We start from the raw sequence: 27,543 nt of genomic DNA, 5'->3' as shown, positions 1-27,543 counted from the left end.
TTAAAACGAGCCCTACCTAGGACATTTTTGGCGCTGTCCGCTGAGGAGAGAGCCCATAATGCAATGTCTTCCCAAACAGAGAGCCTACAATCGTTGCTAAGCTACAACTCCCAGCATGCCCAGACAGCCAAAGGCTATCTGGGCTTGCTGGGGCTTGTAGTTTTGCAACAGCTGGAGTCTCCCTGTCTGGGAAGACACTGCCAGAAGGGTCTGTTCACATTATACAAAATGGACAATGTAAACAGAGCCTCACACGTACCAGCAAAGTCCACAAACACTTTTCCAGCTCACCAAACCCCTCCGATGTGCACGGATCGGTGTCCAGCCAACACCTGACAATGGAACAAAGAAGCAGGAGATCCAGCACTATTATTTGCAGCTTTATTTAGAAACACAGCACTCGGATAAAATCAGCCAATACAACAGATGTGTTTCGAGCGCATGCGCTCTTTCTCGGTGATCACCGAGAAAGAGCACATGTGCTCAAAACGCGTCTGATGTATTGGCTGATTTTATCAGAGTGCTGTGTTTCTGAATAAAGCTGCAAAGAATAGTGCTGGATCTCCTGCTTCTTTGTTCCCTCACACGTACCAGCCTGGCTCCCGTCTGTAGCTTTGCCCCTTATGACGTCGTTGCTAGGGGGCGGAGCTACACAGACCCGGCCAGGACAGGAGCAAGGGAGGTAAGCGTAGGTCGGCTTCTGTATACACTATATACTGCTATCTATAGATAGCTGTATATACTGTATACCGCCCAAAGGGGCTATAGGAGCAGGGAGTGCTGTCAGTTTGGTAACAGGATTCCCGGCTCCTGTATAGTATATACGGGTACTCTATGCACCCCTGTATATTATACAGCCGTGGAGGAGAGTAGTGATGCTGTACATCACTCCTCATCTCCTTACACTGTGGACCGGGCACTCAGCATCCCCGGCAAAACGCAGGAAAAAGCTGGCAAAACAAAGGAAAAAGCTGCGGCAGTTTTTCTGGCATTTTTGCTGGCATTTTTTTAAGTGTTAAAAAAAAAAAAAACAAGTGGAAACCTAGCCTTACTGTTTTATGTTTAAAAAAAATAAAACATTGTAAGACTGCATTCACATCTCGTACTGCAAACTGTATGTATAGACATTTCATAGAAAGCCGTATGCCAACCGTAGCATCAAGTTGTGTACGTTTTGCATCATTTACAGTTTTATCCGTTTTTTTCCCGTACACAAAACCGCATATGTTTTTTTTTATGGTGGTCTATGGGAACCGTACTGAACCATATGTGCGTACGGTTCCATCCGGTTTGCACAATACGGTTTTGCAGTTTGCACATGTGCAGTGCACGCCAAAAGTTCTTCCCACTTTATTTAATTAAGGACAAACAAAAAACCGTATCCGTTTTTTTTTTATTCGAAAAATGTATTAAACAGTATGCAACCGGACATCCGTTTTCAAACCGTATATGGTTTAAAACCGTACAGAGGTATATTCGGTCCGGTTTTGAGACATACGTGTTTTTACAAAAAAAACGATACGGGAACCGTATTGCATAAACGAGATGTGAATGCAGCCTAGGAAACTGGGTATGCTTCAAATTATTATCGAATTGACCTACAGAATAGAGAGAACATGCCAGTTTTACCATAACAAAACCCCCAAAAGTTGCTAAATTTCTTTTTTACTTTCATTTCTCCCAACAAATAATAATTTTTTTGTTGTGACTTACATTTTATGGTAAAATAAAACATGTCAATACAAAGTACAAAAAAAGAGCCCTCATATGGTTTTGTGGTTGGAAAAATAATAGAGTTATGGTTCTTAAAAGGCAAGGAGGAAAAACAAAAATGCTAAAATTTAACTTGGCTCCTCAAGGCCCAAATGGGATGTGTCCTTAAGGGTTAATAGAACAAAGCTATAAAGTATTCTAGACTTTGATCATGCAGTGGTCAAAAGACGCATACTCCATGCTAAAAAAAATCACATGGTACTTATGAATGTTCCTTCTGAATCCTCTTAAAAGTAAGTTCATAAGGCTGGAATTCCACTGAGGTTTTTTGTGCAAAAACGCCGTAAAAAAACGCCAATTTTCCCACACGGCGTCCAGATGTTAGCTGCAAGTCAATAGTAAACTGCAAAATGCCAGATTCACTTGGCGTTTTTCAGTTTGGCGTTTTTTTTTATCCTTTTGGCCTTTTTCAGCAATTTCGGGCTCAGAGGCTGGATTTTCAAAACGCCCGACAAAACCTGGTTTGGAGTTTTTTGCCCTGAAATCGTGGCGTTTTCCTCCCATAGAAGGAATGGCAAAAACGCCAAGAATAACGCCATGTTGGTTTTAAATTTTGCGTTTTTGCAGGCGGTTTTTATTCTTTTTTGGATGAAGTGATGGAGATACCTTTTTTATTAAAATTTCGTAGGGTACCATTAAAAAATAATAATAAAAAAAGATACAGTAGTGATGGAAAAAATTGTATCTAACGAAATGTATCTTTTTTAGTACGAAATGTTTATTAATTTTAAACAGGGATCAATTTATGTGAGCGGATAAAGCACTAAAAATGTAGCCGACAATAATAAAAATGTAGTGTGTGTGTGTGTGTGTTTTTACTTTTTTTCCCAACATTTTTTAGGTAGTACTACTACTCCCAGCATAGAAAACACTGTTCCATGATGGGAGTAGTAGTACCTGTACTAATTGACAGATCGCCCCTTGCGATCCTCCTGTATAATGTATAGATTGGGCGGCCGCTCTTCTATGGTCCCCTGCACTGACGTATATATACACATATTCATATTTCCCGCAAAGAGCTGTGATTGGCCAGATGGTTCCAGCCAATCACAACTTTCTGTGGGAAATAGGAACATGTGTATATATATATATGTCAGTGCAGGGGACCATAGGAGAGCGGCCACTGCATCTATACATTATACCGGAGGATCGCAGTAGTGATACCTGCTGTGATCTGTTCTTAAATACATGTACTACTACTCCCAACATGGAGTACATTCTGATCCATGCTGGGAGCTGTAGTACCTGCATTAATAGACAGATAACATCATGTGTCAGAAATTACACTTGCTGCGATCTGTCTATTAATGCAGCTACTACAGCTCCCAGAATGGAGCAGAGTGTGCTCCATGTTGGGAGTAGGAGTATCTACAGGTAAGAACAGATCACAGCGGGTATCACTACTGGCACCCACTGCGCTCGTCCTGTCTATAGCAGAGATGGAGCGGCTGTATACAGCGCTCGCATCCCTGCTCTGTACTCCGGCCAGCCACTCACTTATTGATATTTTCCTCAGAGCTATGATTGGCTGCAACAATCCGGGCCAATCACAGCTCTGGGCGGAAAATATGAATGACTAGTGATGTGAATAGAACATCACTCAGAGTACAGAGCAGAGAAATGAGCGCTGTATAGAGCCACTCCGCTTCTCTGTTATATTATGGACGATCACATCGGGTGTCAGACTGACACCCGGGGCGATATGTCTATAGTATAGGTATTACTACTCCCATCATGGAACAGTGTGTTTCATGCTGGGAGTAGTAGTACTACATAAAAAATGTAAACAAAAAAAAAGAGAAAAAAGTTAAACACACACTTTATATAAAAATGTATTACATTTTTGTGATAAAAAAATAAACATTTAGTTAAATAAATTTTTACATCCCTACTGCATCCTTTTTTATATATATATATGTTACGCCGAGCGCTCCGGGTCCCCGCTCCTCCCCGGAGCGCTCGCAACATCTTCGCTACGGCAGCGCCCCGGTCAGATCCACTGACCGGGTGCGCTGCGATACCGCCTCCAGCCGGGATGCGATTCTCGATGCGGGTGGCGCCCGCTCGCGATGCGCACCCCGGCTTCCGTACCTGACTCGCTCTCCCTCGTTCCTGTCCCGGCGCGCGCGGCCCCGCTCCCTAGGGCGCGCGCGCGCCGGGTCTCTGCGATTTAAAGGGCCACTGCGCCACTGATTGGCGCAGTGGTTCCAATTAGTGTTTTCACCTGTGCACTCCCTATGTATACCTCACTTCCCCTGCACTCCCTCGCCGGATCTTGTTGCCCTTGTGCCTAGTGAAAGCGTTCCCTTGTGTGTTCCTAGCCTGTGTTCCAGACCTCCTGCCGTTGCCCCTGACTACGATCCTTGCTGCCTGCCCCGACCTTCTGCTACGTCCGACCTTGCTTCTGTCTACTCCCTTGTACCGCGCCTATCTTCAGCAGTCAGAGAGGTTGAGCCGTTGCTAGTGGATACGACCTGGTTACTACCGCCGCAGCAAGACCATCCCGCTTTGCGGCGGGCTCTGGTGAACACCAGTAGTAACTTAGAACCGGTCCACTAGCACGGTCCACGCCAATCCCTCTCTGGCACAGAGGATCCACCTCCTGCCAGCCGGCATCGTGACAGTAGATCCGGCCATGGATCCCGCTGAAGTACCAGTTGTCGCTGACCTCACCACGGTGGTCGCCCAGCAGTCACAACAGATAGCGCAACAAGGCCACCAGCTGTCTCAACTGACCGTGATGCTACAGCAGCTACTACCACAGCTTCAGCAATCATCTCCTCCGCCAGCTCCTGCACCTCCTCCGCAGCGAGTGGCCGCTTCAGGCCTACGACTATCCTTGCCGGATAAATTTGATGGGGACTCTAAGTTTTGCCGTGGCTTTCTTTCACAATGTTCCCTGCACTTGGAGATGATGTCGGACCAGTTTCCTACTGAAAGGTCTAAGGTGGCTTTCGTAGTCAGCCTTCTGTCTGGAAAAGCTCTGTCATGGGCCACACCGCTCTGGGACCGCAATGACCCCGTCACTGCCTCTGTACACTCCTTCTTCTCGGAAATTCGTAGTGTCTTTGAGGAACCTGCCCGAGCCTCTTCTGCTGAGACTGCCCTGCTGAACCTGGTCCAGGGTAATTCTTCCGTTGGCGAGTACGCCATACAATTCCGTACTCTTGCTTCTGAACTATCCTGGAATAATGAGGCCCTCTGCGCGACCTTTAAAAAAGGCCTATCCAGCAACATTAAAGATGTTCTGGCCGCACGAGAAATTCCTGCTAATCTACATGAACTCATTCATCTTGCCACTCGCATTGACATGCGTTTTTCCGAAAGGCGTCAGGAGCTCCGCCAGGATATGGACTTTGTTCGCACGAGGCGTTTTTTCTCCCCGGCTCCTCTCTCCTCTGGTCCTCTGCAATCCGTTCCTGTGCCTCCCGCCGTGGAGGCTATGCAAGTTGACCGGTCTCGCTTGACACCTCAAGAGAGGACACGACGCCGCATGGAGAATCTGTGCCTGTACTGTGCCGGTACCGAACACTTCCTGAAGGATTGTCCTATCCGTCCTCCCCGCCTGGAAAGACGCACGCAGACTCCGCACAAAAGTGAGACAGTCCTTGATGTCAACTCTGCTTCTCCACGTCTTACTGTGCCTGTGCGGATATCTGCATCTACCTTCTCCTTCTCTACTATGGCCTTCTTGGATTCCGGATCTGCAGGAAACTTTATTTTGGCCTCTCTCATCAACAGGTTCAACATCCCGGTAACCAGTCTCGCCAGACCCCTCTACATCAATTGTGTTAACAATGAAAGATTGGACTGTACCATACGTTACCGCACGGAGCCCCTTCTAATGTGCATCGGACCTCATCAAGAAAAAATTGAGTTCTTGGTCCTCCCCAATTGCACTTCCGAAATTCTCCTTGGACTACCGTGGCTCCAACGCCATTCCCCGACCCTGGATTGGTCCACAGGGGAGATCAAGAGCTGGGGTATCTCTTGTTTCAAGGACTGCCTTAAACCGGTTCCCAGTACTCCCTGCCGTGACCCTGTGGTTCCCCCTGTAACCGGTCTCCCTAAGGTCTATATGGACTTTGCTGATGTGTTTTGCAAAAAACAAGCTGAGACTCTACCTCCTCACAGGCCTTATGACTGTCCTATTGACCTCCTCCCGGGCACTACTCCACCCCGGGGCAGAATTTATCCTCTGTCCGCCCCAGAGACTCTTGCTATGTCTGAGTACATCCAGGAAAATTTAAAAAAGGGGTTTATCCGCAAATTCTCCTCTCCTGCCGGAGCTGGATTTTTCTTTGTGTCCAAAAAAGATGGCTCCCTACGTCCTTGCATTGACTACCGCGGTCTTAATAAAATCACGGTAAAGAACCGCTACCCTCTACCTCTTATCTCTGAACTCTTTGATCGCCTCCAAGGTGCCCACATCTTTACCAAACTGGACTTAAGAGGTGCTTATAATCTCATCCGCATCAGGGAGGGGGATGAATGGAAAACGGCATTTAACACTAGAGATGGACACTTTGAGTATCTGGTCATGCCCTTTGGCCTGTGCAACGCCCCTGCCGTCTTCCAAGACTTTGTTAATGAAATTTTTCGTGATCTCTTATATTCCTGTGTTGTTGTGTATCTGGACGATATTCTGATTTTTTCTGCCAACCTAGAAGAACACCGCCAGCATGTCCGCATGGTTCTTCAGAGACTTCGTGACAATCAACTTTATGCCAAAATGGAGAAATGTCTGTTTGAATGTCAATCTCTTCCTTTCCTAGGATACTTGGTCTCTGGCCAGGGACTACAAATGGATCCAGACAAACTCTCTGCCGTCTTAGATTGGCCACGCCCCTCCGGACTCCGTGCTATCCAACGTTTTTTGGGGTTCGCCAATTATTACAGACAATTTATTCCACATTTTTCCACCATTGTGGCTCCTATCGTGGCTTTAACCAAAAAGAATGCCAATCCTAAGTCATGGCCTCCTCAAGCGGAAGACGCCTTTAAACGGCTCAAGTCTGCCTTTTCTTCTGCTCCCGTGCTCTCCACCCATCTAAACCCTTCCTATTGGAGGTTGATGCCTCCTCAGTAGGAGCTGGAGCGGTTCTTCTACAAAAAAATTCTTCCGGGCATGCTGTTACCTGTGGTTTTTTTTCTAGGACCTTCTCTCCGGCGGAGAGGAACTACTCCATCGGGGATCGAGAGGTACTGGCCATTAAATTAGCACTTGAGGAATGGAGGCATCTGCTGGAGGGATCAAAATTTCCAGTTATTATTTACACCGATCACAAGAATCTCTCCTATCTCCAGTCTGCCCAACGGCTGAATCCTCGCCAGGCCAGGTGGTCTCTGTTCTTTGCCCGGTTTAATTTTGAAATTCACTTTCGCCCTGCCGATAAGAACATTAGGGCCGATGCTCTCTCTCGTTCCTCGGATGCCTCGGAAGTAGAGCTCTCTCCGCAACACATCATTCCTCCTGACTGCCTGATCTCCACTTCTCCAGCCTCCATCAGGCAAACTCCTCCAGGGAAGACCTTCGTCTCTCCACGCCAACGCCTCGGAATCCTCAAATGGGGTCACTCCTCCCATCTCGCAGGCCATGCGGGCATCAAGAAATCCGTGCAACTCATCTCTCGTTTCTATTGGTGGCCGACTCTGGAGACGGATGTTGTTGATTTTGTGCGGGCCTGCACTGTCTGTGCCCGGGATAAGACTCCTCGCCAGAAGCCCGCTGGTCTTCTTCATCCTCTGCCTGTCCCCGAACAGCCTTGGTCTCTGATTGGTATGGACTTTATTACAGACTTACCCCCATCCCGTGGCAACACTGTTGTTTGGGTGGTCGTTGATCGATTTTCCAAGATGGCACATTTTATTCCTCTTCCTGGTCTTCCTTCAGCGCCTCAGTTGGCAAAACAATTTTTTGTACACATTTTTCGTCTTCACGGGTTGCCCACGCAGATCGTCTCGGATAGAGGCGTCCAATTCGTGTCAAAATTCTGGAGGGCTCTCTGTAAACAACTCAAGATTAAATTAAACTTTTCTTCTGCTTATCATCCTCAATCCAATGGGCAAGTAGAAAGAATTAACCAGGTCCTGGGTGATTATTTACGGCATTTTGTTTCCTCCCGCCAGGATGACTGGGCAGATCTTCTACCATGGGCCGAATTCTCGTATAACTTCAGAATCTCTGAATCTTCTTCCAAATCCCCATTTTTCGTGGTGTACGGCCGTCACCCTCTTCCCCCCCTCCCTACTCCCTTGCCCTCTGGTTTGCCCGCTGTGGATGAAATAACTCGTGATCTTTCCACCATATGGAAAGAGACCCAAAATTCTCTCTTACAGGCTTCATCACGCATGAAGAAGTTTGCTGATAAGAAAAGAAGAGCTCCTCCCATTTTTTCTCCCGGAGACAAGGTATGGCTCTCCGCTAAATATGTCCGCTTCCGTGTTCCCAGCTACAAATTGGGACCACGCTATCTTGGTCCTTTCAAAATTTTGTGCCAGATTAATCCTGTCTCTTACAAACTTCTTCTTCCTCCTTCTCTTCGTATCCCTAATGCCTTTCATGTCTCTCTTCTTAAACCACTCATCATCAACCGCTTCTCTCCCAAACTCATTTCTCCTACTCCTGTCTCCGGTTCTTCTGATATCTTCACCGTAAAGGAGATACTGGCCTCCAAAAAGGTCAGAGGTAAAACTTTTTTTTTAGTGGACTGGGAGGGCTGTGGTCCTGAAGAGAGATCCTGGGAACCTGAGGACAATATCCTAGATAAAAGTCTGGTCCTCAGGTTCTCAGGCTCTAAGAAGAGGGGGAGACCCAAGGGGGGGGGGTACTGTTACGCCGAGCGCTCCGGGTCCCCGCTCCTCCCCGGAGCGCTCGCAACATCTTCGCTACGGCAGCGCCCCGGTCAGATCCACTGACCGGGTGCGCTGCGATACCGCCTCCAGCCGGGATGCGATTCGCGATGCGGGTGGCGCCCGCTCGCGATGCGCACCCCGGCTTCCGTACCTGACTCGCTCTCCCTCGTTCCTGTCCCGGCGCGCGCGGCCCCGCTCCCTAGGGCGCGCGTGCGCCGGGTCTCTGCGATTTAAAGGGCCACTGCGCCACTGATTGGCGCAGTGGTTCCAATTAGTGTTTTCACCTGTGCACTCCCTATGTATACCTCACTTCCCCTGCACTCCCTCGCCGGATCTTGTTGCCCTTGTGCCTAGTGAAAGCGTTCCCTTGTGTGTTCCTAGCCTGTGTTCCAGACCTCCTGCCGTTGCCCCTGACTACGATCCTTGCTGCCTGCCCCGACCTTCTGCTACGTCCGACCTTGCTTCTGCCTACTCCCTTGTACCGCGCCTATCTTCAGCAGTCAGAGAGGTTGAGCCGTTGCTAGTGGATACGACCTGGTTACTACCGCCGCAGCAAGACCATCCCGCTTTGCGGCGGGCTCTGGTGAACACCAGTAGTAACTTAGAACCGGTCCACTAGCACGTTCCACACCAATCCCTCTCTGGCACAGAGGATCCACCTCCTGCCAGCCGGCATCGTGACAATATATATATATATATATATATATAAATATATACCGTATTTATCGGCGTATAACACGCACTTTTTAGGCTAAAATTTGTAGCCTAAAGTCTGTGTGCGTGTTATACGCCGATACATCCCCAGGAAAGGCAGGGGGAGAGAGGCCATCGCTGCCCGCTTCTCTCCCCCTGCCTTTCCTGGGGTCTAGAGCGCTGCTGTCGGCCTTTCTCACCCCCTGGTTATCGGCCCTGGTGCTGGCGCCGATAGCCAGGGGGAGAGAAGCGGCGCCGACAGCCAGGGGGAGAGAAGGGGCAGCGGCACCCATTGCCGGCGCCGCTGCTCCGTTGCCTCCCCCCATCCCCGGTGGCATAATTACCTGAGTCGGGTCCGCGCTGCTGCAGGCCTCCGGCGTGCGTCCCCGGCGTAGTTGCTATGCACTGAACGGCGCGGCATGGCAACGACGCAGGGGACGCACGCCGGAGGCCTGCAGCAGCGCGGACCCAACTCAGGTAATTATGCCACCGGGGATGGGGGGAGGCAACGGGGCAGCAGCGCCGGCAATGGGTGCCGCTGCCCCTTCTCTCCCCCTGGCTGTCGGTGCCGCTTCTCTCCCCCTGGCTATCGGCGCCGGCACCAATAGTCAGGGGGACAGAACGGGCAGCGGCGCCAATAGCCAGGGGGTGAGAAGGGCCGACAGCAGCGCTCTAGACCCCAGGAAAGGCAGGGGAAGAGAAGCGGGCAGCGACGGCCTCTCTCCCCCTGCCTTTCCTGGGGGTGTATCGGGGTATACACGCGCACACACGCACCCTCATTTTACCATGGATATTTGGGTAAAAAAAATTTTTTACCCAAATATCCTTGGTAAAATTAGGATGCGTGTTATAGGCCGGTGCGTGGTATACCCCGATAAATACGGTATATATATTTTATTTTTTTTGGTAGCCAGCCATTTTGTAAAAAAAACGCCAAAGGGGCCAAAAAAGGTAAATTCCACACAAAGGTAAAAACGCCAGAAAAAAAAGCCAAAACGCAGGGAAAAACTGTGGCAGTTTTTCTGGCGTTTCTATGCCAAAAAATCGCTTGTCACTATTAAAGCTACAATTTTGTGACACATTTAGATATTGCAATTTATAAGTTTGTCCATATGGCACACACTTATAACTTCACCAACTCCATAAATAGGCTTCAAAATGCCCAGCATGCACACATTTCTCTGCTATAAGGGCATGCAGTTATAAACCAACAAAACACATAATAATGCTCTTCTCTTACTTGGCAGATGGACAAGGCCACATTAAGTTTAGTGGGTTTGGGGGGAAACTGAATAGAGGCCCCCTCCTCAGTAACTATTTCATACAATGCATGACTATCTTAAGCCGCACAAACTTAAAGGGGTATTCCAGGCCAAAACTTTTTTTTATATATCAACTGGCTCCGGAAAGTTAAACAGATTTGTAAATTACTTCTATTAAAAATCTTAATCCTTCCAATAGTTATTAGCTTCTGAAGTTGAGTTGTTGTTTTCTGTCTAACTGCTCTCTGATGACTCACGTCCCGGGAGCTGTGCAGCTCCTATGGGGATATTCTCTCATCATGCACAGCTCCCGGGATGTGACATCATCATTGAGCAGTTAGACAGAAAACTTCAGAAGCTAATAACTATTGGAAGGATTAAGATTTTTTAATAGAAGAAATTTACAAATCTGTTTAACTTTCCGGAGCCAGTTGATATACATAAAAAAAGGTTTTGCCTGGAATACCCCTTTAAATGGGCTCTGTCACTTCAAAAAATAACTTTTAACATGTCATATAGACATGTCAGAAGTTTTGATCACTCTGGGTCACAGCGTTTAGACCCCCACTGACTGCTAAATATACCCAGGTGAAGTGCATGAAGAGCTTTTCCTAGCTCTGTCCCGGTTGGACTTCCATAGAAAGTCTATGGGACCATTTCCTGTCACACACAGAGTATTGAAATAGAGCTAAGCCATGAATGTGTCCCTCCTTACTCTAGCAACTGGTAGGGACTGAACGCCTAAACTCCCCACCAATCAAAACTTCTGACATGTCTGTACAAAATGTCAACAGATTTTTGATGTGACATGTACACTTTAAGATAATCGTCTGCTGAAAGAGCTAGAGAACTGGCTACAAGAAGTCCCTAGGTGGTGGAAGCATTAGGACATTTTCCTCTTTTGTTTTCACTATAATGGGGACCTGCACAGGGAATTCCACTAGTTATAGAAAATAGTTGAAAAGAACTCTGTATACATGGCTATAGAAATTAGGTACTTATATGGAATCATTCCTTAGAACTCTGTATATTAATTATTCTATAATCCTTAGAACTCTTCTGGGTGATTTTTACCTACTTGTAAATTGTCCAGTTTTAACCTTTAATCTTTCTAAACAATTACATAGACATGTATTTCCACCTTTGTTTTGCCATGTGCAATTACAATGTTTTCAGTATTAACACACCACGTGTCAGGTCCACACAAAGTGACATGTGGGGTTCCATTATGAATGGATGCCATCACAAAGTCATCAATGGATGTTTGATATGAGGGAATTGAAGTATCAAACGGGAAGAAATACAAATATGAATGTTGAAATATAACTTCTTTGTAGTGCAGGCTAGTTTGTCCTATGGCCAAATGAATCATCTATTCATAGGAAACCTCCTGCAGATTATAAGTACACATTGAATAAGTGACTGGTCATGGCCGTAAAGCAGCTTAATAGCACAGGAAATGTGAGATAAGCCGATGCTCAAATATAACTTAAAGATGTGGCCAATTATACTGTCCATGCAAAAAATTCTTGAGATTCTTCTATGGTGGCAAAACCTGCTAAGTGCAATCTATTGACAGAAAGGGTCACAGGACACATGCAACATTCTATCAAACTAAAGGTAAAAACAACCAATAATGGAGTCCACTTTCTAATCCTGTCAGCCACTTCCACAGATGTATTGTGCCATTTATGGCAGTCTGTATTCATTTGAAGCAGTCAACAGATAACTACAGCCTTTAAGTGCATTAATGTATGTAGGGGAAATGCCAGCAATGCAGTTACCAAGTATAAAGCCATTGCTGTACAGGCTGACACAAATATAAAGGGATTTATAGTTTCTTATGAGCAACAAAACTTCACTTTACAAAAATGGCTTCTGCTGATCCCTACACCAATGACTGAGTGTGAGGACAAGGAACACAGTCTCCTGCTCCCCCCCCCCCCCCCCCCCCAACTTCATTTCCTCTCTTTATCTGCAAGGCACATACATAGAACTTTTCTTAACCCATTCAAGAGACATCCATGGCACCACTATACAGAGGCCACTAAGAATTTACCAGCAGTCTAGGTGCCAAATAAGGAGAAGAGAAGCGTAGTTGAACATACCTTTCTGCTGCTAGTAAATATAGATCACAAAGAAAGCATTGTACCTTACACGTAGGAAGTACGGCATACTCATGCATTGGAGGATACACAGCTTAAAATACATGTTTTTACTGTATATTCTATTGTTTAATAGCAAAAATCTACTGAAATTCACCTGTCTGCTGTATATATAAAGCTATGGCACCTATATCTGTGTCTCAAAAACAGCCTGCTTTAACCTGAAACTAGTAACTCATATACTCTGCTTTACTGCTTTTCCAACAAACGTATTGTGCATCTGTACTAGGCTGGGTTCTTGTCTACGGTTAACTGTTTCCATTACAGTACAATTAATTTTGCTGTATGCATGAATTTAGTTTCGTCAACTATTGTACATAAAAATGTATATGTTACAATCTGTATTTTGTTGATAATGTAAACCAATTGGAAACAGATTTAGCTGTATAGCATTTGGCAGCATACTTTTTAGCATCAGTTAAGGTATACGTAAAACGGAAACAAAAACACAGTGCGAACTCACCCTTACATCAGTTGTTGTAAACCATAATACGAAACTAATGCATTTAAAATACGCACATATTTTTATACACAAAATGCACTTCTTTGAACCAATTTAGAGCTGGAAAATGGATGTATTAGTAAGTGATCCATATTGCATCAGTTTGTCATCAGTATTTCATCTGCATCTGGTTTTCACATTTTAATTCAAATCCTGATGAAGACTCCTATCAGTATTGGATTATTGGACTATCAGAAATATGAATACAGGAAATACTGGAAATACTGACAAAATACTAATGAGACACTGAAGAGGTTTCTTCCATAATTTACATCCGAATTTCAGACGTATACCAAAATGCCTTTGTGAAACAGGTTATTCAACATACTGTGCTTTACCCTGAAACAGGTTGGACCATAATGTAAATTTGCCTAACCGCTAGAGGACATGCAATGTGCGATATATATGCAATGAGATATCTATGTCGTGAACTTATTGACATGCTGTAAAAAAAATAAAAAAAATAACAAAGTTTTTTAACCCATTGTGAACACTGGGTGTACAGGTATGCCCTTGCTGCGTGGTCCTTAAAGGAGTACTATGGTGTTGTTTTTTATCATCCCTCTGTGCCCGTGCTGCGAAACGAAACAAAACAAACTTTAACTCATCTTCCTATGTTCCCCCGTTGCTCCAATATCGGTGTTGTCCCGTCCTCCGGTCCCTGTCTTCTTCCTGTTCCTGTGGGACAATGAGTCTCAGCGTATCACCGGCCACAGCATTGTCCCGCTGAGGCCAGTGATAGAACACCCAGGCCCAATATGTCACACTTCCACGCTGAGCTGCAGAATGATGTATTTGGCCCAGAAAGCAGGAAGAGGATTCACCGGGGAACGCTGGAGGTGAGTAGAGCTTTTATTCTTTTATGTATTGCAGAATGGGCATAGTTCACACACAAAAAAACTCCTGCCAGATAACCCTCTAAGAGTGCTAAAGTCTGGCTATACAATGTGATCAGCATTGGTGGGCTTGTAAGATTGCTCATTATAAAGAAAACTGTTTCTAAATGATTTTTTTTTTTTTTTTGTATTTTCTCTGCAGTTCTTAAACACAAATGTGGGAACACAGCCTAAAGCCTTAGGAGCTCTTAATCATGGTCAGCCAGCTAGACAATTTCATCATAATTATCCAGTAAAGTACATAACCCTAAAGGGTATTAACTAGGACAGACCTGTGTGACCTGTATTTCTAGGGTCTCATGGCCTGAAGCAGGCAATAAACATCAGATAACTGTTGGACCAATGACTGTTAAGCTGGCAGCTATCCCCCTGACTCCAGTTAACATATTTTAAGGATGGTAAGTTTGGTTTTACCTATGGAAGAATTTGTTGCAGAAATTTCTGAATGGAACTGGCTGAAACTGATGTGCTTGCTACCAAAACAACCCTCTTTTATTGATAAAAGTAATTTTTCAGTCACAATCATTTCTACCCAAAAATACCTGCTGCTTGTGAATACCCCTATAAGGGTAAAAAGTAGCCAAACACTCGTGGCATCACATTTCTCTGGGAACAATTCCTGCAATCAGGGATTGTCCTGAAATTTGACTGTTCCCATTGAAATCAATGTGCTGCTCTCTAATGGCTACATCTGGCTTAAGACCAATACATTGTCTCGGTGGGTTTAGCTAAGGTGCTAAATAACCAATGCGGACAAATAAAATCATAAAATCGATGTGTGGTTTATTAGATGAGTTAAAAGTAACGGACTACGCGTTTCAAGGGGTGGGACCCCCTCTTCCTCAGTTCCAATCTGTAGGGCTGATATAAAAAGCCCCACTTGCTGCCAACTTGCTCGGCAGTGTGAACGGCGATCCCGTCAATAATATGCCTAAGCATGGAGGGACATGTGACCATACTTCTCCCTCAGTGTCCTCCATGGGCATATACAGACTCAGTGGAGGATGCGGAGGGTGGAGCATGGTCACAAGCTCCATTATGCAAGGTAATATTATGGACGGGACCACTGCAAGGTGGCAATGCTTCCTATATCAATATTACAGAGCACTCCAGGCGCAATTGTGTACAAGGCATCTCCTTACTTATATAATATGCTTAAGAATTTTGCTATAAAGTGGAAAACTCCTGTCCAGAATCTTAAGGGTGCTCTTTCATGCTGCACTAGTGGCCACAGCTAGTGCATGCGGTTGTGACATGCAGAAGGGACCTGGACTAGCTTCAACAGTGTCAAGGTACAGTTAATAATGATCAGTGAATCAAAAACAATAGAAAGGGGATACTAACGCTTGGGATTCACTGAATATTATGTGCTGCACCTACACTTTCACTGTTTAAATCACCAATGAAAAAGCCCTAAATCTTGGCCCCTGCACAATCCTGCCTTCTGCCTGTTGGTGGAATTCTGATTTTAGTAACAAATATGGACATTTATCAACGGGTTTAGTCAGGTTTTCTTTACTATAATTGTTGCAAAATTGTCGCAACTGCGACTACGCGATTTTTGACTGGAAAGTGAGAAAAGCAAGTTTTCCAAAAATTAACTACGTAGTAATAATTTTAAAATGGACTACGGGTAGTCTGGTATTTATTAACTGCGACAGTCGCAACTGCGCAAAAAAAAAAAGTCGCAACAGGGTTAAAAATTGACTAAATTTACTCCAGCTCAAACATGGAGCAGAAAAAGCTACTACCAAAGTAAAGAAGGAAAAATTGCTTACGTGAAAGAAAATTATCAACAGGCTGAAACCAGTTGATAAATAAGTCACACATAAGCAAAAAAAAAAGTAAGGAAAAAATTACTAAAAAAAAGGAAAACATAAGCAAACATTGATAAATGTCCCTCAAAGAGACCAGGAAGTGTGGGAAGGTCCAAGGTAGTTTTATACAAGGGAAAAAGCCTGGACTAAATATATCCAAGCTGAGCCTGTCAGCCTTCTCCAAAGGGTCTACACAATGCCAAAAAGACAACATTAAGGCTACCCTCTTATCTCTGGACTACTGAAGAAGAAATCCCTGGGTCTATGACAAAATCGCTGATGAATAAACATAGTTGCCTTCCATCCAAAGGTTATTTAAGAAAATGCATAATGTGTTTCTGGGTCTATAACCCCTTCCAGATTAAATTAATACAATGAAATACAGGCCAGTGGTATTTTAAGGACAAAAAAGCAATTAATGATCACACTAAAGGGGGAGGAGTCACACATGACACAGAAACATTGTAATATACATACAAAAAACCTATGTAAAATGAACTGAATTAAAATGTTAAAACCTAAAAAAAATAGGAGTATTGTTTTAGAATAACTTATTTAACTTAGTGTGGGCAGATAAATCAGCGATATAACTGATGCTAAACTGATCATCTGCGGTACCCTAGTATAAACGTTTACAAGCAGGTTGAGAGGCTGGCATCGCTAGAGTAGTGTAAACTATGAACAGGGAAGTTATATGGGGACTCTACACTTTCATGCGTTCTCAGGATTGGTGAGGGTCCCCATCTGCTGGTTCTAGTCCTGTGAATAGAGAACTTTCTAAAATGAGAATATCCCTTTAAGATAAACCACCAATTTAAAGTCCAAGATAACCCCTTAACGCACAAAGAAATGCAGACATACAGTAATACATAGTTCTATGTAAATATGTTTTATGTCACACTATCTCAGCACCGCACCCTCTAAACTCATTGTGCAGTGCTCTAGTTAAATAGTGGTGGAATACTCACTGTTTACTCACTGTGCGGTTGCACTGCAGAATATTAACATCTAAACACTTTCCAAAACACACATATTCCAATTCTGTCTTATTACCTCTCAGTACCCTGTATAAACACTATATATATATGCACAGTTTTTCCTGTCATTCATATTAGGGTTTGACCGATATTGATATTTTAGGGCCGATACCGATAATCAGTGAACTTTGAGACCGATAGCCGATAACTTATACCGATATTCCGGATATTATCGGCTATTTCCCCACCCCCGACCCTGCAGAAGCCGCTGCAGATCAATGATTTAAAGGGGTAGTCCAGTGGTGAAAAACTTATCCCCTATCCTAAGGATAGGGGATAAGTTTGAGATCGGGGGGGTCCGACCGCTGGGGCCCCCTGCGATCTCTCTGTACGGGGCCCCAGCTCTCGGCCCAGATAGCGGGTGTCGACCCCCGCACGAAGCGGCGGCCGACACGCCCCCTCAATACATCTCAATGGCAGAGCCGGAGATTGCCGAAGGCAGCGCTTCGGCTCTGCCATAGAGTTGTATTGAGGGGGCGTGTCGGCCGCCGCCTCGTGCGGAGGTCGACACGCCCCCTTCCCGCGGGCTGTCGGGGCTCCGTACAGGAGATCGCAGGGGGCCCCAGCGGTCGGACCTCCCACGATCTGCAACTTATCCCCTATCCTTCGGATAGGGGATAAGTTGCTCACCTCTGAGTCACCACTGGACTACTCCTTTAATGCAGGCGCTTTAAATCAATGGACTGTAGCGGCTTTTGCGGGGCCTGAGACCACCGCCGCCACCCGCTTCTCTCCCCCTGCCTGTCCTGGGGTCCTCCCTAGTCCAACCATCACCACCGGTGCTGCCCCCCCCCTGCCTATCTTCTGGCCAGAAACCACCGCCTGCTTCTCACCCCCTGCCAGTCCTGAGTACAACCATCGCTGCTGGCCCATTGCCTCCCCGATCCCCGGTTTTATAATTACCTGTTCCCGGGGTCCGCGCTACTTCTGGCTCCGGGGTCCGCGCTACTTCTGGCTCCGGCGGCGTACTGAGCTGTCACTGTGCGCACTGACGGTGAAATCGCGTTGAGGGCGTCACTCGTCATTGCGCAGCGCACAGCAATAGTGCAGGATGCAGCAGGAGCCAAAAGTAGCACGGACCCTGGAGCCAGAAGTAGCACGGAATGGGGCAGCGGCAGCGGCGGCGGTCTCTGGCAAGGTAATTGCCGATACAGATAATGTCCAAAATCGTGAATATCGTCCGATAATATCGGCCAAACTGATAATCGGTCAATCCCTAATCTATATCTTAAATATCTTAAGCTAGCTTCCCCTTAACCCCGTGCCTGACGAAGATCCCGGTTCGGGATCGAAACGCGTTGCCAATAAAGAAGTTTATCTCCATCCTTGGGTACCAGCGCCTTTCTAAGAGGAATCTATCTACATATTTCCTTTCATTGCCTACTACCGGACTGACGGATGTCAAACCGGGTGGTTCCTCGTGGCAGCGGTGTCCCGTGATTTCTACGCTACTACAGGTGTTGTGCTCTAAGCGCAACACTTAGGGGTAAGAACCCATCTTTATGTTACACTTTCACTACCATCAAACGGTCCTCACTAGGGGCGCACCTCTTGTTGTTTTTTCTCGTTTTTTATTAGCCTTAACCCCTTAAGGAACGGGTGTTTTTCCATTTTTACTCTTTCGTTTTTTCCTCCTTACTTTTAAAAAAATCATAACTCTTTAAATTTTGCACCTAAAAATCTGTATTATGGCTTATTTTCTGCACCACCAATTCTACTTTGTAATGATATCAGTCATTTTACACAAAAATCTACGGTGAAACGGGGAAAAAAATCATTGTGCGACAAAATTGAAAAAATACAGCCATTTTGTAACTTTTGGGGGCTTCCGTTTCTACGTAGCAAATTTTTCCGTAAAAATGACCCCTTATCTTTATTCTCTGGGTCCATACAGTTAAAATGATACCCTACTTATATAGGTTTGATTTTGTATTACTTCAGAAAAATATCATAACTACATGCAGGAAAATTGATACGTTTAAAATTGTCATCTTCTGACCCCTTTAACTTTTTTATTTTTCCGTGTTCAGGGCGCTATGAGGGTTAATTTTTTGCGCTGTGATCTGTTTTTGTCGGTACCACTTTTGCATTGATCTGACTTTTTGATCGCTTTTTATTAATCTTTTCATGATATAAAAAGTGACCAAAAATACGCTATTTTGATTATTCCCTTTGTGTGTATTGGAACTAAACCAAAAAAGGGAGAGAAAAAGCAAATTGGACATAATGTCACACCAAACTCCAAAAATGGCCTGGACAAAATTATTGGCACCCTTAACTAAATATTTGGTTGCACACGCTTTGGAAAAAATAACTGAAATCAGTCGCTTCCTATAACCATCAATAAGCTTCTTACACCTCTCAGCCGGAATGTTGGACCACTCTTCCTTTGCAAACTGCTCCAGGTCTCTCTTATTGGAAGGGTGCCTTTTCCCAACAGCAATTTTAAGATCTCTTCACAGGTGTTCAATGGGATTTAGATCTGGACTCATTGCTGGTCACTTCAGGACTCTCCAGCGCTTTGTTGCCATCCATTTCTGGGTGCTTTTTGACATATGTTTGGGGTCATTGAAGGATATTTATCAAAATCTGTGCAAAGGAAGAGTGGTGCAGTTGCCCCTAGCAACCAATCAGCTTGCTTCTTTCATATTTAACCCCTTAAGGACCGGGGTTTTTTCCGTTTTTGCATTTTCGTTTTTTGCTCCTTGCCTTTAAAAAATCATAACTCTTTCAATTTTGCACCTAAAAATCCATATGATGGCTTATTTTTTGCGCCACCAATTCTACTTTGTAATGACGTCAGTCATTTTGCCCAAAAAATCTACGGTGAAATGGAAAAAAAAATCATTGTGCGACAAAATTGAAAAAAAAACGCAGTTTTGTAATTTTGGGGGGCTTCCATTTCTACGTAGTACATTTTTCGGTAAAAATGACACCTTACCTTTATTCTGTAGGTCCATACGATTAAAATGATACCCTACTTATATAGGTTTGATTTTGTTGTACTTCTGGAAAAAATCATAACTACATGCAGGAAAATTAATACGTTTAAAATTGTCATCTTCTGACCCCTATAACTTTTTTATTTTTCCGTATATGGGGCGGTATGAAGGCTCATTTTTTGTGCCGTGATCTGAAGTTTTTAACGGTACCATTTTTGCATTGATAGGACTTATTGATCGCTTTTTATTCATTTTTAAATGATATAAAAAGTGACCAAAAATGCACTATTTTGGACTTTGGAATTTTTTTGCGCGCACGCCATTGACCGAGCAGTTTAATTAATGATATATTTTTATAATTCGGACATTTCCGCACGCGGTGATACCATATATGTTTATTTTTATTTACACTGTGTTTTTTTTTTTATTGGAAAAGGGGGGTGATTCAAACTTTTAATAGGGGAGGAGTTAAATGATATTCATTCACTTTTTTTTTTCACTTTTTTTTTTCAGTGTTATAGGTCCCATAGGGACCTATAACACTGCACACACTGATCTTTATCATTGATCACTGGTTTCTCATAGCAAACCAGTGATCGACGATTCTGCCGCATGACTGCTCATGCCTGGATCTCAGGCACTGAGCAGTCATTCGGCGATCGGACAGCGAGGAGGCAGGTAGGGGCCCTCCTGCTGTCCTGTAAGCTGTTCGGGATGCTGCGATTTCGCCGAGGCTATCCCGAACAGCCCACTGAGTTAACCGGCAGCTTTTACTTTTGCTTTTAGCCGCACTATGACGCCGGGCCCGCCATGATATGATGCGGGGTTACCGTGTAACCCCGCGTTATATCACGGGAGCAGGACCAAGGACGTACCGGTACGTCCTTGGTCCTTAAGGGGTTAAAGAGGCCTGAGAAAAATTTAAGAAAGGATCTGACTGGTTGTTATGGGCAACTGCACTACTCTTCCTCTTTTTTCCTCCCTTTTTTGGTTTAGTTCCAATACACACAAAGGGAATAAACATGTGTATAGCAAAACATGTGTTACTGCAATATGTGTTACTTTTCTGTGAGAAATACTTCATTTTCTTGAAAAATGTCAGGGGTGCCAACATTTACGGCCATGACTGTATATGTTAAAGGTTTGGAGCTGCAGACACGGCAGTATAGCCAGGAGCTGACTATTTTTCCAAAAGCAATTAAATCCTGTTTATCCACCATAAGGTGATTTTAGTACATACCCTGCCGGCAGTAATGGACATGCTTAGGAAGGATCTGCGCTTCTCTTGAGGCTAAATGACTATGTCATGAGATTACCATAACACTGTGGCTAGCTTTTTGTGAACTTGTATTTCCTGTTTGACTTTTCTTTTTTTGACTACAAATCCCACAATTCCATTTTCCTCGCTCCCACACATCAGCCACCCCACCCATTGAAACAAAAGACCTGTAGTTTTCAATCAGGGTGCCTACAGCTGTTGCATTAGTTGCAGTTTATCTCTCTCCCACTAAGGGATCACTCCACCTATTGATGCAGACAGGCTCCCTGTCATCAGCTGACTAGTGAGTCAGGTCTCAGCCGCATTGCAAACTGGGAAAGATCTGAGACAACAGTCATTTTGTATGCTGTTAAAAATAAATAGTGGGGTGAAAATCACAGAAAAATTGTGAGAAAACCGTCACACACAGGTACAGACACTATATTATGAACTACACTAACTTTACAGCCCCTGTAGCATAATCAAATAAAAAAAAGTTCCTGGAATACCCCTTTAAGTTTCACTGCTGTGGGCACAAGCTTCAGTACAAGCAGTATAAGTTGTCACAATGTTGGATGTGGATCCACTGACCTGAGTGGCTGATGACACGGGCTGTATCGGGGAGCAGAGTCTAAGGTGCCGCTGGTCTTCACTAGAGCTCGCCGCAAGGCAGGATGGAATTGCTGCGGCCGGCGACACCCAGGTCGCTACCCTCGATACGACTCGACCACACAGGTAGCTGGGCGAGGCGAAGTACAGTAGGATGAGGCATAGGCATAGTCGGACATAGCAGAAGGTCAAGGCAGGCGGCAAAGGTGCGTAGTCAAATAATGTAGCAGAAGGGTCAGAACACGGGCAAGGCAAACAGACAGTATGGAACGCTTAATTTCAGGAAAATGGCACTGAAGATCCGGCAGGGAAGAGTGGGAGGTGCAGGGACTTATAGAATAGTATCAGGTGTTTCACATAATTATGGGCGTACTGGCACTTTAAATTTCAGAGCTCCGACGCGCGCGCCGGAGCGGAGAGGCAGAGGAAGAAGCAGCAGAGGGGCGTGGTAAATGACAGGCTGGGTTTCGCAGGCCGGCGCGTCCCGCGATGCGCATCCCAGCCCCACCGGAAGCAGGGGAGAGGGGGACAGTGCGCTCACAGACAGGGGAAGTGGCAGGAGTGCAAGGTGTAACATAAGTTTTTTGGCAGTTTTATACTCTCTGCACTATTCCAAACAGCAAACCCAGACATATACCTCTTGAAAAGAGGCCAAAATGACACTCTTTTGTCTTCTGTCACCAGGCGTATACAGTAAACAAGTAGGGTGTTTGGCACTGCTTAGCTTTCCTCAGGTGAGTATTGTACAGATTCATAGAAAGTCTATAAGACTTTCCATAAATCTGTACAACGCACTCTTGGATTTTAGAGGAGAGACAAGTAGAAAAGAACAGGCACAGTGCTCAGCTAAATTATTGTGTCCTCTTCTTTTACTAAGGGTTCCTGCATCCAGTGTTCCATTTATTCAGGGGACAGTTTTCCCTCTGTTCTTGTGATCATGGGAGTTCCAGTGGTTATCTTGTTAATTCCAATCCATAGGATAGGATAACTCTGTAAAGCAGGAATAACCCTTTAGATCTATAACAGGATTAATTGCATAAACAATTCCCTAATACTGTATATAACTTTTATTGGAATAACTACCTAGTGTGGCCATTCTCAAAAGCCTTAAAGAGTACCTCTCATGATCTTGTTAAACTTTATACTCCTCCCAGTTCACTGCCCCCATCATGATAAACCACCCCCTGCCTTTATTTTTATTATTTTTTAGTGTTCTACCTTGATATTGCTCTGTATTTTCTGCTCAGTCAGGTTCACAGATTAGGAAGGGGCATTACCCAGCAGGTGTGACATCATTTCAAGTCATACAGGGGAGAACTTCCTCCCTTACTCTGCTACACACAGCCCAGAGTAGTTCAGTGTGAGATGAGCTATGATTGGATAAGGCTGCACCCCCCCCCCCCCTTCAGCATTTCCTGATTTTGGACTTCTGCCAGGCCAGCAGAAGTCCAAAGTCTGTGCAAAAGATGGGTGGGGGAATGTGTTCTGGACAAGTAGAGAAACACCTGGTGGCAGTTTTTTTAACCCCTTAAGGACTCAGGGTTTTTCCGTTTTTGCACTTTCGTTTTTTCCCCCTTACCTTTTAAAAATCATAACCCTTTCAATTTTCCACCTAAAAATCCATATTATGGCTTATTTTTCTACTTTGCAGTGACATTGGTCATTTTACCCAAAAATGCATGGCGAAACGGAAAAAAAATCATTGTGCGACAAAATCGAAGAAAAAACACCATTTTGTAATTTTTGGGGGCTTCCGTTTCTACGCAGTGCATATTTCGGTAAAAATTACACCTTATCATTATTCTGTAGGTCCATACGGTTAAAATGATACCCTACTTATATAGGTTTGATTTTGTCGCACTTCTGGAAAAAATCATAACTACATGCAGGAAAATTTATACGTTTAAAAATGTCATCTTCTGACCCCTATAACTTTTTTATTTTTCCACGTACGGGGCGGTATGAGGACTCATTTTTTGCGCCGTGATCTGAAGTTTTTATCGGTATGATTTTTGTTTCGATCGGACTTTTTGATCACTTTTTATTCATTTTTTAATGGTATAAAAAGTGACCCAAAATTTTTTTGCGCGTACGCCATTGACCGTGCGGTTTAATTAATGATATATTTTTATAGTTTGGACATTTACGCATGCGGCGATACCACATATGTTTATTTTTTTTTTTTTTTACACTGTTTTATTTTTTTTATGGGAAAAGGGGGGTGATTCAAACTTTTATTAGGGAAGGGGTTAAATGACCTTTATTAACCCTTTTTTTTTGCAGTGTTATAGGTCCCATAGGGACCTATAACACCACACACACTGATCTTTTACACAGATCACAGGCGTGTATTAACACGCCTGTGATCAGTGTTATCGGCGCTTGACTGCTCCTGTCTGGATCTCAGGCACGGAGCAGTCATTCGCCGATCGGACACCGAGGAGGCAGGTAAGGGCCCTCCCGGTGTCCTGCAAGCTGTTTGGGACGCCGCAATTTCACCGCGGGGGTCCCGAACAGCCCGAATGAGCAGCCGGGTCACTTTCACTTTAGAAGCGGCGGTCAGCTTTGACCGCCGCTTCTAAAGGCTTAATACCGCACATCGCCGCGATCGGCGATGTGTGGTATTAGCCGCGGGTCCCAGCCGTTGATGAGCGCCGGGACCGATGCGATATGATGCGGGATCGCGGCGCGATCCCGCTTCATATCGCGGGAGCTGGCACAGGACGTAAATATACGTCCTGCGTCGTTAAGGGGTTAAACACAAATAAAACATAGAAAACGTCTTTTTTTTTTTTAAACAAAGTACATTAGAAAGATGTTTTATTTACCATAATGAGTGCAATAACAAAAATTAGTTTTAATGAGAGTGCCCATTTAAGTCATGTTTCCCCAATGGAATTTCACAAAGATATCGGTGTGTAGGATCCCTGAATATTTCTAAAGAATTCTACCTTATTATCTTCAATGGGAATACACCATAGCTTAGTTTATTCTCCCAATGTGCAGAAAAAAGTGCTATGTCACTTATTGATCAGTTTCCACTGAATTGAAATAATCTACACACAAAGTAAAATCAGAAATCGGGTTATGTCCATGGACCATGCAGATAAGCACTGGAGTTTTCCAAGCCATCTGCAAAGGGCCTAAGACACAATACAGACTACTGCTATTGGAAGCTGCATACAGTGGACAGATATGCAGGGTAAGGCTACAGCTACACTGAAACTTAATTTAATAAGCTAATTTCCACCGGGTAAGGGAAACTTCTTAAAATAAAACGCATAAAATCCAAGGAAATAGAGTTAAAAAGAAATAAAAACTGTCAGCGAGATGCTTGACTGTAGTGATTCAAAAAAGTTGTCTGAGCGTATAAAATATATAAGTAACTGCAGAAGACAGATCAACAATTACTTAGGTTGGGTTCACACTTTGTTAATGCCGTCTGTAACTCGATAAAAAAGGGAAACTGCAGAAGGCCCATGTACTTAAATGGCCTGTATGTTGTCACACTGCAGTGTGCTGCAGTCTACACCCCCATTGCCTTTTTGATGGGATGCTGATGTATACCGGGGACGCACTGAGTTAGCCTAATGTGAATCCAGCCTTACCCTACCAGTTCAGTGGTCCCCATCAGTCTTTGGTTACCTTTTGTGCATCGTGCCGTACATATTTATATATTCACTGGCCTCTGTGGTGACACTGGCAGGTACAACGAAGGGGCACTGAGGCAAGTGACTGGCTGCAGAGGTATGCTGCAGGACAAGTAACCATAGACCGTTAAGGGCCACCGAAACACCAATACTACAGCGGTAAAGGATAACTGGCCATTAATGGTTGGTCTGTTAGTTCATAATATTTGTTGCTGATACTTTCACTACTTTACAATACTCTCGAACAATCCCTTTATTGCATTTCCATGTACAGCATTTTATAAGCTATTTAATGGAGAAGAGACATAAGAGCTGGGAGTGTACAGTGCCCCAGTCCTACAGGGAGCACCCATGTGACCCTATGCTGGGGGTACAGAAAGGTTTTGTCACAAAACTTCCAGCACTTTAGGTATAAACTGTTTTCATGAAACATGCATGATTTAACCCCTAGATCTATGTGTCATGTGACAGGTGCAAGTAAATCTATGGACTGTAGGCACAGCCAACACACCAATGGTAATTCGCACCCTACCACATGGTTTTTTCACTAAAGCTCACCATGCGGGGTGCAATTTTCTACAGATTTGGACACTGGAACTTTCAGAATGGGCATTAGGATCATGAAAACACTTATATGATATAGAGCAGAAATCCATAGTATACCAACCAGCCACAACTGCTGCCAGAAATGATATTCTGTATTTTAAAGGAAGTAGATACATGTCAAGTGGGTTTAAAGTAAGCTTCTACTGGCATACCATGCCAAAGCTATCCCTATTCTACCAATGCCATACCAATACCATACAATGACATCACTATGACTCTCCTAAAGTCTTTTTATTGTGTCCACACCCCGCTCAGAAAACATGAGCTCCCCTACTGTACAACCGAGCACTGTCCTGGCACACGCTTGGTGCCTGTGGTGCCCACTTACCCCAGGGTGCTGATGAAGCCGCATACTGAGCCCTCAGCGTACAGGGACACGATGTCCCCAATGTGCAGGAAGCTAGACTTTTCACTCATTGCTGGCCGGGCTCCGGGCACTCTCCTGACGTCTTTCTCCTGTGGTCGCCCTCTCACATAGGGAGTAGTGTGTGGTGGTGCCCGCTGGTCTATGGCAGCCTCCTGTGCCCAGTGCTGTGTGAGCTCCTTCGTGTTTTCCCGTTCTGAGCACAGAGCTCAGCCTCCTCTGCCTTCTCCTCCCGCACTGTCTGCTCTTCACCTGTACAACCAGGAAGTTTTCATGAATGCAAATAGTGTCTGCTGTACGGACACACCCCGGCATTCTCCTCAGAGCCCGGATTAACCCCCTCCGTGCCCGTCCGCCCGCGTACAGTAGCGGTACAGTAGGTCACTGTTCAGACGCTCTTATGCTCACAAAGAAAACAGCAGCTTTGTCTACTGGACTGGCCTGCAGGAAGCAAACTTTTCAATAACTTGACGAGATACATTGGGCGGAAAGTGGGTATTCCCGGCCTTAAGTGACTTCATAGTGTACAGATAAAACAGTACCAGTCAGTGTCAGGAGCTGGCATGGAATTCAGCTGGTCAACAATGGTTCAGGGTGTGAGAAGCTGTTCTTAACCATTTCTAAGTCCTAAAAGGGGGTCCTCTAATATTTTACCACGTGATGAGTGGGGCACACATCCACATGAGTGCGGCTCTGCAGGAAATACTACTGTATGAAGAAGCTGCAGGGGTAAACCAGTTAGGTGGCCTCTTGCTGGCCCTGGATGAAAGGAAAGGTTTATGAGGGCCCTCTCCTTTCCGAGAAGGGTTTGTGATAGACTGAATCCTCCTGCACTTTTTTGTGGGAAATGTTTGCACTTTTTGTGGGTGATTGATGCACTGCCTTGGCATCTTCATTCTCAGTCAGTAGAAGTCCTGGCAGTCAGGTTCTTGCCAACCAGAAAGTGTAGCATACCCTAGCTATATGACATCACATTCAGCAATGAGGAAAAAACCCTTCAGGGAAAGGTCACACATAAGGGAATGCTGCAGATTACCAGTAGAGGAATTTCCATGTAAAAACATGTCAGCAGTTACAGTAACAGCAAAGTGGATGAAATGGATAAAATCTCAAC

At 44.8% G+C, this 27,543-nt stretch overlaps 1 protein-coding gene across 2 annotated transcripts in view; it reads right to left on the bottom strand.

Annotated features, from left to right (window-relative positions):
• ITPR3 (inositol 1,4,5-trisphosphate receptor type 3) overlaps nucleotides 1-26,874 on the bottom strand; it is a 275,928-nt gene extending 249,054 nt beyond the window's left edge. Inside the window, exon 1 of one of the 2 annotated variants that reach the window (XM_056557562.1) lies at nucleotides 26,394-26,874. In XM_056557562.1, the coding sequence (XP_056413537.1) occupies nucleotides 26,394-26,482 (89 nt within the window). In that variant the 5' untranslated portion in view covers nucleotides 26,483-26,874. The remainder of the gene's footprint in view (nucleotides 1-26,393) is intronic. The other variant, XM_056557561.1, reaches the window with a different exon arrangement.
• Nucleotides 26,875-27,543: the final 669 nt, after the last annotated feature.

This window comes from Hyla sarda, chromosome 2 (assembly GCF_029499605.1).
Source record: "Hyla sarda isolate aHylSar1 chromosome 2, aHylSar1.hap1, whole genome shotgun sequence".
Taxonomy (NCBI): domain Eukaryota; kingdom Metazoa; phylum Chordata; class Amphibia; order Anura; family Hylidae; genus Hyla; species Hyla sarda.
This window is presented reverse-complemented; position numbering and strand designations above follow the sequence as displayed.